Genomic DNA, 16,559 nt, shown 5'->3' on the forward strand with positions numbered 1-16,559 from the left:
CTGATACAAAAATAAAGTTTGGACTACTTTATTTTATTGTGTTGGTCAGTAATTGGTAAGAACTAAGGCATTCAATAAATTGGATTTGGTCAATAAGGAGAGGTTCGGTAAAGGCCTTTTAAACTAAAGTAATACTTATTAATACTTTGTGATTAATAGTCCCATACAAGTAAGATATCTATACAGTATGTATAGCGATTTCTAATATTTCAATAGTAAAACAGAAAAAGGCTGAAATGTGTTTGTACTAGTCAATTATATCATGCATGTATAATAAACTCGTGAGTTTAAGCACAAATCAGCTGAACCGATTTGGATAAAGTTTGCTGACACAGTTCCTTTTGTTGAAAACAAAATACAGCAGGCGGTGCCGCGAGCATAAGTTGGCGATCGTATAATTGAATTTACGTAGAATTTCAGGTTTAACGTTAATCACGAATGCTTTAGAAGATTAACCGAAGGCTACTAGAATATTCGTATTTAATTCTGTAACCGCGCCAATTAGCACATAATTGAAGTCATTAACCCCGACGTTGATGAATTAAGGACGATTTGTGAAAGCCTAGATAAGAACCTCTCATGGGAGATAAGAATATTCATAAATTATTTAAAGCCTACTTTTCCATCCACTTCAGACAAAAAATAGCTTAGAAGAAGACATTTAATGAGTATATGAGTACAAAAGTATACTTACTAATGATGAAAAAATCATTACCAGCCATTTACCAGTCCATACTTTTACTAATATGAATCTTCTTGGTCTTGGGGATACTGATCGAAAATGTCGATTTCTGCGTCGGACAGCCACTAATATTGAATTTAATTACAATAACATGAGACCAAAAGTATGAATAGCGAAATAATTTATTTTTATTTTATCTTATTGTTGTATCTTTGTTAAGAAGAAACATTGTAAAGATGAACAAAATGAAATTGTAGTAGCTTACGTTTGGGTCGCTGATCTGTAAACTCAGAAGCATCTTAGTATCAATATTGTACCATATTTATATTTTTACCAATTTTTATTCCATGAAGTATTTTATTCATTTTCATTGGACTGTGTTTCGTACAAAGCTTACTTCAAGACCATTGGAGTGATGAAACCGAGAAATATAAAATAGGAGACTTAAAAAACATTGTACCTAGAAATGTACTGACATTTAGTACACATTCCTGAATTTTTAATAGGCTTTCATGAACATTTTTCATACTTTTGCAGAAAAGTTTTTACAAAAGTGTAGCAGGCACTTATTGCATAAAAAAATCTTGTTACTTATTTCATAGAATATGCTAAAATGCCGTAAAATCATGAACAATATTTTCCGCGAATGTATTAGAGTCAAGTATGTTCATATAAACTTGAAAAATAATAACTTCATCTTGATACGGCTGATTGTAACGAATAAAATATCCATGTTATCGGAATCGTAAAAGAGTCAACGTCAGTTATGGATTACGAACGAAATATATGTACATGATATTATTTGTTTACTGTTAGTCAGAGCAAGAGCGAGGGAACCCGATGTCCGGCGACCAATTTACACTACTATGTAACATTTCATAATATAATCAAGTTACAAGTCAGTCACTCACCACATATTTTTGGTCATTCCAACACGGACGCTTCAAGAACTCGATACAAACAAGCAAAATGGAAATACGGTTTATGTACGCGATTAAAGTGACACTGTGCTTACTGTGCGTGATATATGTGATAATATTAATGTGGAATATTAACTTTTTAAACTCAATTACTTGGCATTTTCTACCAGTTGGACTGACCGGCAATAAACTAAAATATATATTGCTGTGGACAAACCCAGACCGCTTACCGTTTTCTGACATAGGAGAAGGACGATCAGGGTTTGTGTATAGAAATTGTCGTTACACAAACTGTATAGTCACAGGTAACAGGAACCTTTTGGGTGATGTCAGCTTATTTGACGCGATTCTCTTCCACGCACCAGAAGCTGTTGAATTATCCAAAGAAGAGTTCCCCAAAAAACGATCGCCACATCAAAAATATGTTTTCGCTTGTATAGAGTCAGCTGATAATTACCCAATATGCAGCACCAAATTTGATGGCTACTTCAATTGGACCTGGACGTACAGGTTAGATTCCGATCTACGTTGGGGCTACATCGTCATTAGAAATTCAATAGGTAAAATCGTTGGCCCGAAGAAAAAAATGCACTGGGTAAATCCGAATAAAATGGCTCAGGTCGATTCTAAACTGAAAGAAAAGTTGAAGAGCAAAACGAGAGCTGCTGCGTGGTTTGTGTCTAATTGTATAACTAATAGTCGGCGGGAAGGTTTCGCACTGGCTCTCGACCAACAACTGCGTCGTTACGGCTTGGAGTTAGACATATATGGAAATTGTGATAAGTTAAAGTGTCCTCGATCGAATGAGACTGGATGCAACAAAATGTTGTCAGAGAAATACTATTTCTATTTGTCTTTCGAGAATTCTCTTAGTGAAGATTATGTGACTGAGAAACTGTTAAAAGCTTTAAACAATGACGTAGTACCTATTGTTTATGGAGGAGCTGACTATTCCCGGTAAGTGAAACTTGTTTTCTTTGTATCTTTCATTTAATTTTGTCAATAACGCTTGAAGTTTGGTCTCAGGTGTGACTTGTGGCTATCGCTGCAGCATAGTAGCGAAGTTACACAATTTCAATAACCTTGTGGGATTTATAGATGACTAGCTGACCCGCGCAACTTCGCTTGCGTCACATAAGAGAGAATGGGTCAGAATTTTTCACGCTTTTATAACACTTTTTACTGTTACTCTGTTACTCCTATTGGTAGCGTGATGATATAAAATATGCTCTTTTTCTCGAAAAATATTCTCAAAATTATTTATATCTCTTAAATATAACGAAGTCGCGCTAAGGCATATCCGCCATTAAAACAGTTGCCATGACAACGGAATTTTGTTAATTTAATGTCATTATAATATTGATTATTCGCGACTTCGAATTTTCCCGGAAAATGCGTCATTTTCCCGGGGTAAAAAGTAGCCTATGTCCTTTCTCGGGTATCAAACTATCTCCATACCAAATTTCATGCAAATTGGTTCAGTAGTTTAGGCGTGATTGAGTAGCAGACAGACAGACAGACAGACAGACAGACAGAGTTACTTTCGCATTTATAATATTAGTATGGATATTGTACTTACATTTGATTGAAATATAAAGTAGCGTTTGCTTAGTAACGAACCTATATACATTGTAAAATATAATACTTCAGAATACTTACTAAAAGTATTATAAATTAAATTCTTTGTTCATAGGTTTCTACCACCGGGATCGTATTTAAACGCTAGAGAATTGGGATTATATCTCCTGGTAGAGAAGATGAGGCATCTCATGGAAGAACCAGAATTATACGCGCAGTATTTTAGATGGAGGAATCATTATTCATACCATAAGACAATAGACGATCCTGAAACGAACGAGTACTGTCAAATGTGCGCTCTTTTAAATAGTCATACGATTAGAACAAAGTCTGTGTACAAGAATCTGTATGACTGGTGGGATCCCACGAAACTTTCTCAATCTTGTTTAACTAGAGGCTCCTTTGAAGTTGATTGAATAAAATTAATTAGAAATATACCTGTAGTATAAAAATTACATAATGTGTGTTTGTGTTGTTAAGTAAAAAAGACAATTGTTGTATTCTTTAAACTGCTTATGTACACGATAAGTTTATTGTATTAAGACGTTTCTTTACCGACTAATAAAAAGTTTGGTTCTAGTTTTATTCCTAACATCCTTCAATATACATAAATTACACACAGTCAATATAGAAGTATATATTGTGTACTTACAACAAACCTGAGATTTGTACTTTTAATCTCTAAATTCATAGAACTTTGTGACTATTTACGTCATTATTTATTTTGAGTACCCGGTACAGTAATTTTTCCATCATAAAACCACAAACTACAAAATGTATACTATCGTTTATGTAACTGACACGACGTCACGAAAAGCAAGCATATTCGGTCAATTATCATGTCTGTGTAAAACGGAGGGCAATGTCCTTTCACTGCATTTTCAATGCTTGACACTAAGTATACATATTAACATTTTTGTGTATACAATAATATCAGAAAAATTACTATAGATACGTCCATCAAATGCAGTCATTGTAATATAGCCTGATTCTCTACTACTCTCGAGTATCGATAACCGGGTAACTGTTGAAAAGAATTGAATCAAAATCTGATTAAAATTGCGCTACTGATCCTGTAATTATTATATTGATGGTTTAAATCTTAAAATCAGTCATATTGTTATAATTGATTGATTGGGCTATGTTAATGTTAGTTTATTCAAAGAAACCTTGGAGTCTAATTAATGAACTGGTATACCTAATAAACAAACACCGACCACTGAATACGATCGTCAACCAAAACCAAATAGTGACGTCACAAAGTTCACCTCTTCAGATTAGGCATCCAGTTACCAAACGTCGTGTCTCCTAAACAATGCAGATTCGGTTCAGTGTCTCTTTACGGATGTGGCTCAACCGCCTCGTCCCGGCTAACTTTCTGCCTCAAAGGCTAGGTAAAGCTAGGTGCTCAGCGAGGCGCAGCACGGAATGTGGTGCACGTTGAAATTACGCGACGTTTTACTAAGTTTGCGAGATGGAGTATTCTATCCGTCTGAAGTGAACCTGTTCTAATCTACTGCCAACGTTGTTTTAATAAGTTCAAATTTATCAGCGGACTTGAAAAAGGTCCTGTTTTTTTTTCATTATACTTATTTAAGATTAAAAAATAAGCCTTTATCGTCTCTGTTTTGATGTATCTGCGTTACAAGAATGTACTCTACAAGTAATAGAAATAACACAATAAGTCACACTATTATTTTAATCCAAATTCATTTACATAATCTAGTCTACACAGCTCTTTACATCACGACTGTACAAAACAAACTTGGTACATAACGCCGAAATCCCTGCAAATCTACATAATGATTTGTGTGCGCGTATGTACGTCGCAGAAGAAGCCTATTTGTCTGAACTTAGTGTCGTCTCTATGTCCGTGTTGACTGAAAGGAACAATGGATTCCACACAACGAAGCGAGACACCCAGGATAATGTTAAGCGTAATTCACGTCGAACTTACTTGAATACATCGAGATGTTTTCACAAAACTTTTGTAGGCACGTTTGTTTATTTGACAGATGATGTGTGGCTCAAATGTGTTTGACATAATCATGATAAATTGTCTCGCTCATGAAGGCGAAACTCTCAACGTAGTACACGTTGTATGACAGCGAATAATTTTGTAAATTTAATTATGTTGAGTTGGTTTAAAGTAAACATGTGTTTTTGTTTGATGTTTATGATAATTTAGGTTGCTGATTGAAGTGGTCTGAAGCTTTCTTACTAGAATTGGTTAATGGTACTCAATTGTGTCTCATTAGTAATTAAATACAAGAAATTGTATTATATTATACGCACATTACTATTTCAATAAATAAAAAAAATTCACCTCTCAAATCTAGGTTTAGAAAATCCTTGTTATGTTAATCCAGAGATAAAATTACAAATCTTCTTAAAATATAAATAGTAAAACAATGAATCTTAACGAGAATCTACTTAACACGGAAGCTTACAAAGTAGCAGTTAAGTATGTAAAGCAATAATTGTGTCACAATCAGGTGTCTACCACGAGAGAAGGGTTGGACCCGAGGTAAACACCCGGGAAGCAATCCCGTAAGTGATTCCGATTCAATTTATTACGGACCACTTAAAATAAGTGGAACACAACTATTTACTAACTAATCGATAACTCGTTAGCGCTGTGTGTAACGAATCACTTTCGAATATAAGGAATTGAATTACAAATGTGTAATGTGGTATACCAGATGTCAGTCTACTTGAAAAGGTCGTGACGTAACCCGTAACGAAAATACAGTTTAAAACCTCGGTTTACTTATTTTCTGAAGGGTGTACAGTGGATATTTATAGGAAGACAATTTTTGTTTTAATGATAATACAGTAGGACTTCAACAAACTAACAAACAGCGGACACAAAGAGCAACTAATCTCGAAATAATGATATTATTTGCGGATGATATAATTTATTTAAATTCCAAATGGAAATCACGGAATTCAGTTAAACATCAAAATGATTATTTTATATAATATCTAAACACTGGTCAAGCGGCCCATATTGTAAGTGTTATGATTAAGATAAAAACCGTAACTCGCTCACATTCTTTTCGACACTGAACCTCATTTTGCATGCCTTAAAATCACAACTTCAACTACATATAATTACTCTATCACAAATAAACCTAAGACTAAGAAACTCAAGTTAATTATAAAGCAGTACCTGAAACGGCAAAGCTTTAAAACAACAACCGATGAGCATATTCCTAGAATCTGTTGTGCAGACGCTTGGAGCGTAGCGTTTCGTACGAAAAGCCTCTTGAATCTACACTTCCAGTGACACGAAGTTTCAGTTACCTAACGAATCTATTAACGATGTAACTTTGTCATCGTTTGTTGTATAACCGCAAGTTAGTTTGTGTGTAATATACAAATGTGGAATCTACTAGATGTTCTTGTATATCTGATGAAAATAGATACGGAAATAGGGTTTGAAGAATTGTATTTGGAGTAAAATGTTCTGAAACTTAATTAATTGACCCACCACTAGATATTTTCATGGTTTTACAATGAATTGTAGTAAAATGAGTCAAATAGGACGACAAACTTTAAAATCCAGGTTATTTGTAAAATTTCGTAAATTGATTTTATTTTTATAAAGCTTTTATCGCTATGAAATAAGTCTAGCTGGTAATATTACTAAATATGGGTTACAAAAAGTTCAAAATTTATAAAAGGTAAGCATTTCAGTCAATAGACATAACAGCGTTACCGTTACTTTTCAAACATGCCAACAAAAATCTTTTTTCAATCGTTTACCCGTCTAGCAACACGTCAACAGAAATATTAGACTTTAATGCCTTACGTTTATATTATTATTAAACCTTAAACGTCCCTCATATTTATTTCCGGAGCATTGGACATAAATCTCTGACACACAGTGTTTCAAGGCCTCGCAACCGAAACGTACAGCGGACGAGAGTATAAATTACATAATTCAAAATCACATGTGCCGGTCTCACTTTTGATATATTTATGTGAATGCCTAGATTTTGTAAAATAAATGTGTCCAAATACTTGAAGCCAGTTTCACGGTTTATGGATAAGTATTGAATAACGTATCAGATAGGAAAAGTGAAGGGAAATGTAAGAAAATAATTATCAAAATTTCACCTATTTACCTTACTGAAAAGTGGTGATTTGAAGTGTTATGTGGTTACTCTAGTTTCTTAACAAACATCTTTATATCGCAGCTATTAAGTCGATGAACTGACTTCAAATATTTTAACATAACATGATCATGACAAAAAATATTTTATCCAAACTTAATCAAATATTTGCGAATGCAAACAATTATACCAAAATAGGAAACAAAAAAAAAACAGTTTTTACTTTTTGTATGAGCAGTAAATATAATAAGAGTACAATAGAAATATTGTGTGAATAATAGAAACAACTACAACGAACACACCCGTTATCAAATGCAAACATACTTAAAATTCAAAGAGCATTCTAGATACGCGTAATACGAAATCTTAGTAATAATTTCAGGTTCGTAGAAATCTCATTCGAGTAGGCACGTGATTTATAATAGAACACATCATTAAGACCTGAGTATGTTGACTGTGCGTTGATTGTCTGTGCCTAATAGCTCCATTATGTCTACCGCATTAATCAACATCTCATACCGAAGACGATTCCACTCAATTGAACGTGTTACTGTTTCAATTTACCTAAGTATTGCATTTAGTTCAGAGTAGTTGGAGTAAATCTTCAAAATTTATATGTATCGAAAATAACTTCTTTATAGATTTTTAGTGTAATATTGTAGATGTAAATTGATGAAATTTTTAAGTTAAATGAGATTTTAATGATAGTAATTTAATAACTGCTTTAAAAGAAAATAGTAAAGATTTTTCTAACCACATTGTATATTAAGCAGGATCAATTATATTGTGTATAGCGCGATGTATATACTTTACATTGATAAACTGCAATTTCAACTTGGGCAATTTTATTACAGACTAGCTGACCCGCGCAACTTCGCTTCCGTCACATAAGAGAGAATGAGTCAAAATTTTCCCCGTTTTTGTAAAAATTTTTACTGGTACTCTGCTCCTATAAGTCGTAGCGTGATGATATATAGCCTATATACCTTTGTCGATAAATGGGCTATCAAACACAGAAAAAAAATTTCAAATCGGACCGGTAGTTCCTGAGAGGTAGCGCGTTCAAGCAAACAAACAAACTCTTTAGCTTTATAATATTAGTATAGATTACACAAATAAAATACTTACAAGATAATAACTCCATAGAAAGCTACACAGTTATATTTTCTTTCGACATCGGAACAATCTCTTTCCTTGTTTACATTACAAATAAAAAACAGGTTACCAAATAAGTACATTTGAAAGACCGTAATCACTAGACACTTGATTCAGTTCAGTTCTAAACGAGCCGACGAAGCAATGTATGCGTACTTAAACATGCCCATAAACAGTTGTATGGGCCCCCAATGCATCGTACACGTGGAAATAACCTGACAATTTGATGTAAATGGAAACCGTATTGAAAAGACGAATGAGAGGATTACGCATGTTTTATATTATAGCATGCCTTTGAATAAATCCATCGAATACTTAGCCTCTACGGATCCATATAGATATTTCGAGTTCGTAGATATAAAATCGGGTTACAGCGTACTTCTAAATATATAGCTTAATATTCTTTATACGAGCTATATATATTTTATTAGCACGAATTTATTTGATTCTATTTGGTGTCGGGGATGTGGAACGCAGCTAAAGTTTTTAATGTTAATAACCTTTGGAATATGAATCTAAAACGAGATGAAATGGTGCTCGTAATTTTTTGGAGGTTTCTCTATATATTTACTCTTTAGGGACCGCGGAGTATATCGTGGAAGAGTGGACGTGTTGTGGTGCGACACACGACATAAACAAGTACGAACCATGAGGGTGAGACAATGTTTTCCATAAAGAATTTATCTGGTCTCAATTGTCATGTCGTGTCTCATCAATGCCAAATGCAGCCAATTATACGTAAAAATGATTTCAATAAAAATACATTTTTTTGTAAAGAAGTAGTAGAATTTAATAAAGATACACAAACAACAAATATCGGAGCAACGATATTTTCGAGATACTGTATTTTAATATAAAATATAATATATTTTTTATTTATTTGAATTATGTAATAAAATATATTATTATATTCTTGGATAATTAATAAAAAAAAATGTTAGAGAATAAACTAGCCTTGTAAGTTTTTGTCAATTCTTCAGAATAAAATATTTGTGCATTTGATTTATTTAATCTGTTGAGTGAATAATTTTTCAATGTCAGAGACAATCCACATTATAACGAAAAAAGATTCATACCTAGACTATATTCTAGACGGCATGTACTGTAATAATAATTCTCGCAGCATCCGCTAGAGGCGCTGATCGGGTTTTTGCACAAAGTCGATAGCTACATAGTAGTACCTAGTCGATAGTGGTAGGGAAATTGGTCTACATATAATTTATCCGAAAACTAACTAACTAACATTTTGATGAATTGTGTGAAGAACTTTAAAATGACCAAAAGACAAACATATTTCTTGAATTAATTAGCTCGTTTAACCTTGAAAGAAACAAGTTAACTTTTTCTAGACGCATCTAGTTGTTTTCTTCCCCGAGCACTAAACAAAATAAAATATTTTCGTTCTAAGAAATGATTGTTGAAGAAATTGTTTCTTTTATTTAAATGAAGGTTCAGAGTTAAACTTAATATTTCATACATTGTATTCGGTAGCAATTTCACAATTTTATTTCCCAACATATAAGAGAACTGCTACTATAATAATAGAGCCTATTATGAAAAATCTGTGACAATTGTATAAATATCATAAATAATTCTTATGAGGTAAGTACTCATTTAATTCTCATAATAAATTTCTTGAAGAATGCAAACACCATTATTGAATACGTAATAAATAGTTTAAGTCGCAGGTTTATGGTAAAATAAAGTTGTTTTTCAATCTTACTAATGTTGACACGCATCTCTGGCCATAGTATTTATCTTACGATCGTTTAATGGGATTGCGTTTTTACTATCTAGAAGGTTCGTCAAAGGCGCATTTTCTTATTTTACCCAAGTACTAATTTGCTGAAATAAAAAATGTCTAATTGGATACTTATCCTTAATGCTAACAATTTAAGATTAAAACCATAGCATAACTGCCATTAACCTCCTTTTATTTCTTGTTCATCTTGTAATTCTCATGCTCAAAGAATAACCAGTAGCAGTAATCTTAAGCATATAACAATATAAAAGATGCACGATTCCACTCACTTGAAATTTGTATTTTTTTTTGTAAAGTTAAAAGAAGCCTACGTTGTCCCTAGGGCTTCTACTATCACTATGACTAAGCATGATTGACCCGGGATTAAGCCGCGTATTAGCTTATTTATGGACATACATACAATTAATATCAGTTACAGTACTTACCATGTTACTATCTTCACAAACAAACAAACAAAAATCAAATATTTTATCATATTAGAATATTTAAATTACAAAATAAATGACGCAAACTTTTGTAGCTCACTTAAGCAGGCGCTAGAGCATCAAGTCCATCACTTTGGTGTAGCATTCTTACACGGGCGCGTGCAAGTTTAGTAAAGTTTCAATACGACATATTTCATATCATACCTGGGACATAATATAAACATCTTTGAACAGAATATTTGCCGGTAGAGTGCGTAACGGAACGAGAAGCAAATCGATACAAGTTTATTGACTCTTCTTAATAAATATCAGAACTAGACTAGTACCTAGACTTCTATCTGTGTTAGAAATAAAATATTCACATTGACGTCTAAGAGTGTAACCCCCTCTGTTCAAAATGTTAAAACATATCAACAAAAGTGCTCTCAAAACGATACTACGATTCGCAGCTAAAAATTGTGATGGAGTTCTTGAATATTATCGTATAGTTAACGTTCCAGAAAGTGCCAGTGTACTTGAAGAATTTGTCGACTTTCAAATGAACCATTTTGTTAAAAAGGAATTGATGCATCGCTTGGCAGGTAATTGTCACTTGCCTGAGGTAGAGATCAGTTAAAGCGATTCTCTACAGCCGGGAAAGTTTGACATTTAAAATATACTGTCAAATAGTTCCTACGACGCCCGTCAGAAGCGCTGATCAGATTTTCATACAAAATTACTCGATAGCTTGGCGGCGATAATATAGGCAATCGCCGTACTGTAAAGGCTACTTCATACAAGCCGCACAAAGCCGCCAATACCGAACCATTCGCTCGAATGTGAAGCACTAACTGACGCTGGCAAGCCGCATAACCCAACGGCACACCCCGGCGTCCATGCCCGGCGGCCCCGCTGCCGGTAGTGTGTAGGAGCCCTGAGCCGTTAATTCAAATCGTTAACAAAATAATTTATAAAGTAGGTATTTAATATTCTTATCGGGATCATGTTTTCAGGTATTCCTCTCAGTGTTAGAGCAATGGACGAGTACAGGGATATTCTTAGATACACTAGCATAAAAGCACCACAATATTATAGTGTCATGTGTTGTCCAGAGGTTAATGGAGAAATTGTGCCGAAAATCGTTGCTGCTTCTACAGTAAAACTACTGACTAAGAGTAATTGGGCTGATGACATTCAGGTAAAATATGTGACAGTTATCAATAGCTAAATAAATACTTTTTTCCCTGACCCGACCATGTACGGTGAAAGTATTTTTCGCTACACTTGGGTCTAAATATATATATCTGTACCTCGATTCTCTACCACTATCGACTACCGACAACCGGCTAGCCTTCGAAATTTTGACATTTAGAATGTACTGCCAAAATGTTTCCTACGACACCCGCCAGAGGCGCTGATCAGACTTTCATACAAAATTTCTCGATGACAGTTCGGTTGTCGGTAGTCGATAGTAGTAGAGAATCGAGGCACTGTAGCTCGATTCTCTACTACTATCGACTACCGACAACCGAACTGTCATCGAGAAATTTTGTATGATCTGAGTGGTAGAGAATCGAGGTACTGTACCTCGATTCTGTACCACTATCGACTACCGACAACCGGCTAGCTATCGACATTTGACATTTAGAATGTACTGCCAAAATGTTTCATACGGCACCCGTCAGAGGCGCTGATCAGATTTTCATACAAAATTTCTCGATGACAGTTCGGTTGTCGGGAGTCGATAGAAGTAGAGAATCGAGCTACTGATGTCACCATTTTGCCATAATTAAGTGACATTTTGACTAATCCCTATTGAAAAACAAAAAATAACTTACCTGAAAACACTTAACTTTTCCCGATTATCAAGCTGGAGACCTTTTAATTGGCAGTTACTTAATCTCTATAAATCGGATGACAGATTTTTTTTTATTTCGATTAATTTTATTTTTATTTATTCAATTATCGTTGTCTATTTCGGCGTGTACTTGTATATAATATCAACGTAGTACTCATAATGTGTACCATTAAATTATAATTATTTTTATAGGGCAAAACAACAGAAGTAAAGCGGTTCTATGAAATATCAGATAAGTGGAATAGCTTGTGTCCTATTCCCGAACTTATGAACAAGTATGGTGTGGATAATATCTTCGACTATCAGTCGGTGGCTGTTCATCACGATTATGGCAGACGAGGCATCGCCAGTCAAGTGGGACTTATAAGGTTTGTATATATCGCATTTATATATTTTTTTCTTTATGAATATAAGACTGCCTCTATGCTGCGATTGGTAGTGTCAGATACACTACCAATCGCAGCATAGAGGCAGTCTACTGTTGATCATGAGGTTACGGGCTCGTTCCCTGTGTTAGACAAAGTGCTATTAGACTTTTCTAATTTATAAAATAATATTTGTCAATAATAGCCCCGAATAGGCTCTCCCTCTATTACATGGAACAATATTGTTACCGGCGAATCGTGAGTGTATTTCACTTACTGATAATAATAATGCAATATTATTAGTTTATTAATTTTCTCATTATATTATTTTTCTTATGCATTTTATATAAAATACCTACATATGTCTGGGTTACCTTAATTATCACAATTTCTGAAAATATTTTGATTACGTAGCTGCGGCTGGTTACCAAATAATTTTGTTTGGCAATCTGATCAGCGCCCTAATGGGAGTCGTAGGAACTAGTTTTGCAGTACATTTTATATGTCAAACTCTCGAAACTCGATGAGTGTCATTGAATTAATACGTGCTACTCTTTCTAAAAAATAATGTATATTTTTTTTAGACCCGATATGTGTACAGCTCATAATGTCGGGCTGTGCATCTCGTGGATGACGTCAGAAGGTACACAGAAAGCGGCTAAAAAGAACGGATGGATTACAGAATTTGAAGTGAAACCTGAAGAAATAGCCAAGTTGCTTAATGTTACACTGAACAATCCGCCTCCTGTTTATAAATTCATGGTTTATAAATTATAAATACAATATTATATATATTGTGTATATCTGAATAAAAATTATTCCACAGACTGACACACAGACAGACACGTCAAACTTATAAAACCCTTTTTTTTTGCGTCGAAGGTTAAAATATCCGGCTCAAGTGTGCCGCATGCTACCGAAAAAAACTTTGCTATGAAACTTTAAGAATTCAGAAAAAAAATAGTTTAAAAAGAACGTGTAAACGATGGAAAGTTGAAGATTGCTCAACTTATTTCAGGCTTAATATTAAAATTGATTAATCATATTTTTTTATATTAAGTTTTTTCACATGTTTACTCTACCTGATTACTAACCTTTTCTAACGGATACACGTCATTTTGTATGAACTTTTCTTGTCTTTAGTAACTAAGCTCACTAAAGTTAAAGTGACTGCGATTGATAAGGCTACGGAGATATATTAATCAAAAAAGAATTTGATAAGGCTATGCGATTATATTATGCATCTTGTAATCTCCCGTACAAAGCACCACGCACGGCTACTAATCTATGAAGTACCGGTGACTCAGCTATGTCACTGACCTTACATACGCCCCTGGTTATGATAATATAGATACAGTAATACACTAGCCAGGTATATGTTTAACAAAACATAAATCCCAGTATTCTAGGACACAGCTGATTAGCATCATGTCTCGGTGTATAATGAAGACGATATACTCGTATTAACCAAGTTCAACGCAATCAATATTTACTACTTACGAACATTATTGATAAATCGTATACAATATCCATTAATTTAATCAGCGTGATAAGTAGGCATTAATTACTCTAACATACTTAAATTTTAATTGTTTTTCACAACAACGGATAATTTTACAGTGTGTGAATTAAAATCTACTTGCTTTCTAAATGAGAAAAACGGTATATTTAACTTTCTCTATAATGTTTTTAACATTGTCGTCGAATTTTAATGAAAACTCTGCCTTAACAACTACATTCAACATACGTGTGGAAGAAGAAACAGATATAAAGCCATTGGATAATACGGAATTAAAATACATATTGTTGTGGACTGAACTACGGGATTCTGTTCCGTTCTGCGACTTGCTAGAAGGTAGAGAAACATTTAAATCAAGAAATTGCTCGTTTACAAATTGTATAGTTACAGCTGACAAAAAACTGTTGGACGTTAGTTTATTTGATGCAGTCGTTTTCAATGCACCTGAGGTTACTTACATGAACGACTACGAACTTCCATCTAAGCGATCGCAGTCTCAAAAATACGTATTTGCTAGTATAGAGTCGTCTGATTATTACCCGATATGCTCTACAAGATTCGAAGGATATTTTAACTGGACGTGGACGTACAGGCTGGAGTCAGAAGTGCGCTGGGGCTATATCGTGATAAGAGATAGTGAAGGTAACGTCGTAGGTCCAAAGAATGAGATGCATTGGCTGGGTCTGCACGAAATGGACCGCGTCAGTCCGGAAATAAAAAAGCAGCTTCAGAACAAAACGAGAGCTGCAGCGTGGTTTGTGTCTAACTGCCTTACGTACAGTCATCGAGAAAACGTGGCTGATGCCTTACAAGAAGCTTTGAAACCTTACAATTTAGACCTAGACATTTATGGAAGTTGTAATTCCTTGAAATGCCCCCGTAAAAACGCAAAACATTGTAATAGAAGGATTCAGCTAAGTTACTATTTTTATTTGGCTTTTGAGAACTCTTTAAGCGAAGACTACGTGACTGAGAAGTTGCTAACTGCTTTACAAAATTATGCAGTACCAATTGTTTTCGGAGGTGCTAACTATTCAAAGTAAGTAAACATTTTCTAAACAATATTCTTTTATCAAAACAAATATTTAACGTGGTATGAATTTCAGATTTCTTCCTCCTGGGTCGTATTTAGATGCTAAAGAGTTGAGTGCGGATAAATTAGCAAGAAAAATGTACAGACTAATAAAAAAGCCGGAACTGTACGCTCAGTATTTTCGATGGAGGAACCACTATTCGTACCACAAAACGACGGATAGTCCAGAGACTGATGAATATTGTCGCATGTGCGCGCTGTTGAATGACAATGTCACAATGAAGACCAAGTCAGTAGTTCAGAACCTTCGAGAATGGTGGGACCCTCCCCAGCCTACTGCTGCTAGCTGCGTGTTGAAAAACTAGAATAAGAATAGTTAATAGTTTTCTTTTTTTTTTAGTTGTAAAAACTAGCAGTAGTAGCAGTCTAGGTTTATGAATTGATAAAACTTGAGTAATCTATTTGAACATCTATTTGATTTAATAGTTCTTTTGTCATAATAAATTGTACTAACTCTGGAAGTAAATCTAGCCATCAATTTCCCTTGATAAAAACCCTACCATACAAGTCCTCCAACCTAAATGCAATTTCTTCGATTAACTACAGATTACAATGAGTTTAGTATAAGACATTCTCACGACCTCGATAACGTATACATATAGTATGAATAATGTATAATGTATGACAATGTACAGTGTATAACCAAACTACGAAGGACTCAGCGTTATTATCCCTCAGGGTATTGAAGAGAAATGAAATTCATATTCCACACCCATATTCAAGTAATTGTCTTCCCTACTGGTAATGATTGAATCATACTCCATTATGTTACAAACCAAAGTAGTAGCTGTATACAAAACAACTAGTTACAAGACTCCTACTTAAGCGCATCCAGTACTCTAATCCAAATAGTAGCTCGATCGTATCTCTACCAGTATGGACTACCGACAACCGGCTTATCATCGAGAAACTTTGAATGAAAATTTGATCAGCGCCTCTGACGGGCGTCGTAAGAATTATTTTGGCAGTACATTTAAATGTCAAACTTTCGATAATCGACAGTACCGACTGTGCAGAATCGCGCTGTAGTAGGTACTCGTAGTTTAAATGCATCACTCTTTGTTCTCCATGGTCAATATATCTTTTGATAGTGGTCTTTTTTCTG

General features: G+C 34.3%; 3 protein-coding genes across 3 annotated transcripts; all 3 read left to right on the forward strand.

Moving 5' to 3' along the window:
- The first annotated feature begins 1,447 nt into the window (after window positions 1-1,447).
- LOC142974578 (alpha-(1,3)-fucosyltransferase C-like) lies at window positions 1,448-3,729 on the forward strand. Its single transcript, XM_076116995.1, has 2 exons — window positions 1,448-2,559; window positions 3,296-3,729. Exons 1-2 carry the CDS (start codon window positions 1,652-1,654, stop codon window positions 3,594-3,596), a joined length of 1,209 nt encoding a protein of 402 aa, XP_075973110.1. The 5' UTR covers window positions 1,448-1,651; the 3' UTR covers window positions 3,597-3,729.
- Window positions 3,730-10,898: 7,169 nt separating this feature from the next.
- Window positions 10,899-13,619, forward strand: LOC142974904 (uncharacterized). Its single transcript, XM_076117475.1, has 4 exons — window positions 10,899-11,221; window positions 11,633-11,817; window positions 12,670-12,845; window positions 13,427-13,619. Exons 1-4 carry the CDS (start codon window positions 11,038-11,040, stop codon window positions 13,617-13,619), a joined length of 738 nt encoding a protein of 245 aa, XP_075973590.1. The 5' UTR covers window positions 10,899-11,037.
- An 800-nt stretch (window positions 13,620-14,419) lies between these two features.
- Window positions 14,420-15,908, forward strand: LOC142974711 (alpha-(1,3)-fucosyltransferase C-like). The gene is made up of 2 exons (XM_076117183.1): window positions 14,420-15,400; window positions 15,468-15,908. Exons 1-2 carry the CDS (start codon window positions 14,493-14,495, stop codon window positions 15,757-15,759), a joined length of 1,200 nt encoding a protein of 399 aa, XP_075973298.1. The 5' UTR covers window positions 14,420-14,492; the 3' UTR covers window positions 15,760-15,908.
- The last annotated feature ends 651 nt before the right edge of the window (window positions 15,909-16,559 follow it).

Source organism: Anticarsia gemmatalis, chromosome 8, assembly GCF_050436995.1.
Source record: "Anticarsia gemmatalis isolate Benzon Research Colony breed Stoneville strain chromosome 8, ilAntGemm2 primary, whole genome shotgun sequence".
Classification (NCBI taxonomy): Eukaryota; Metazoa; Arthropoda; class Insecta; order Lepidoptera; family Erebidae; genus Anticarsia; species Anticarsia gemmatalis.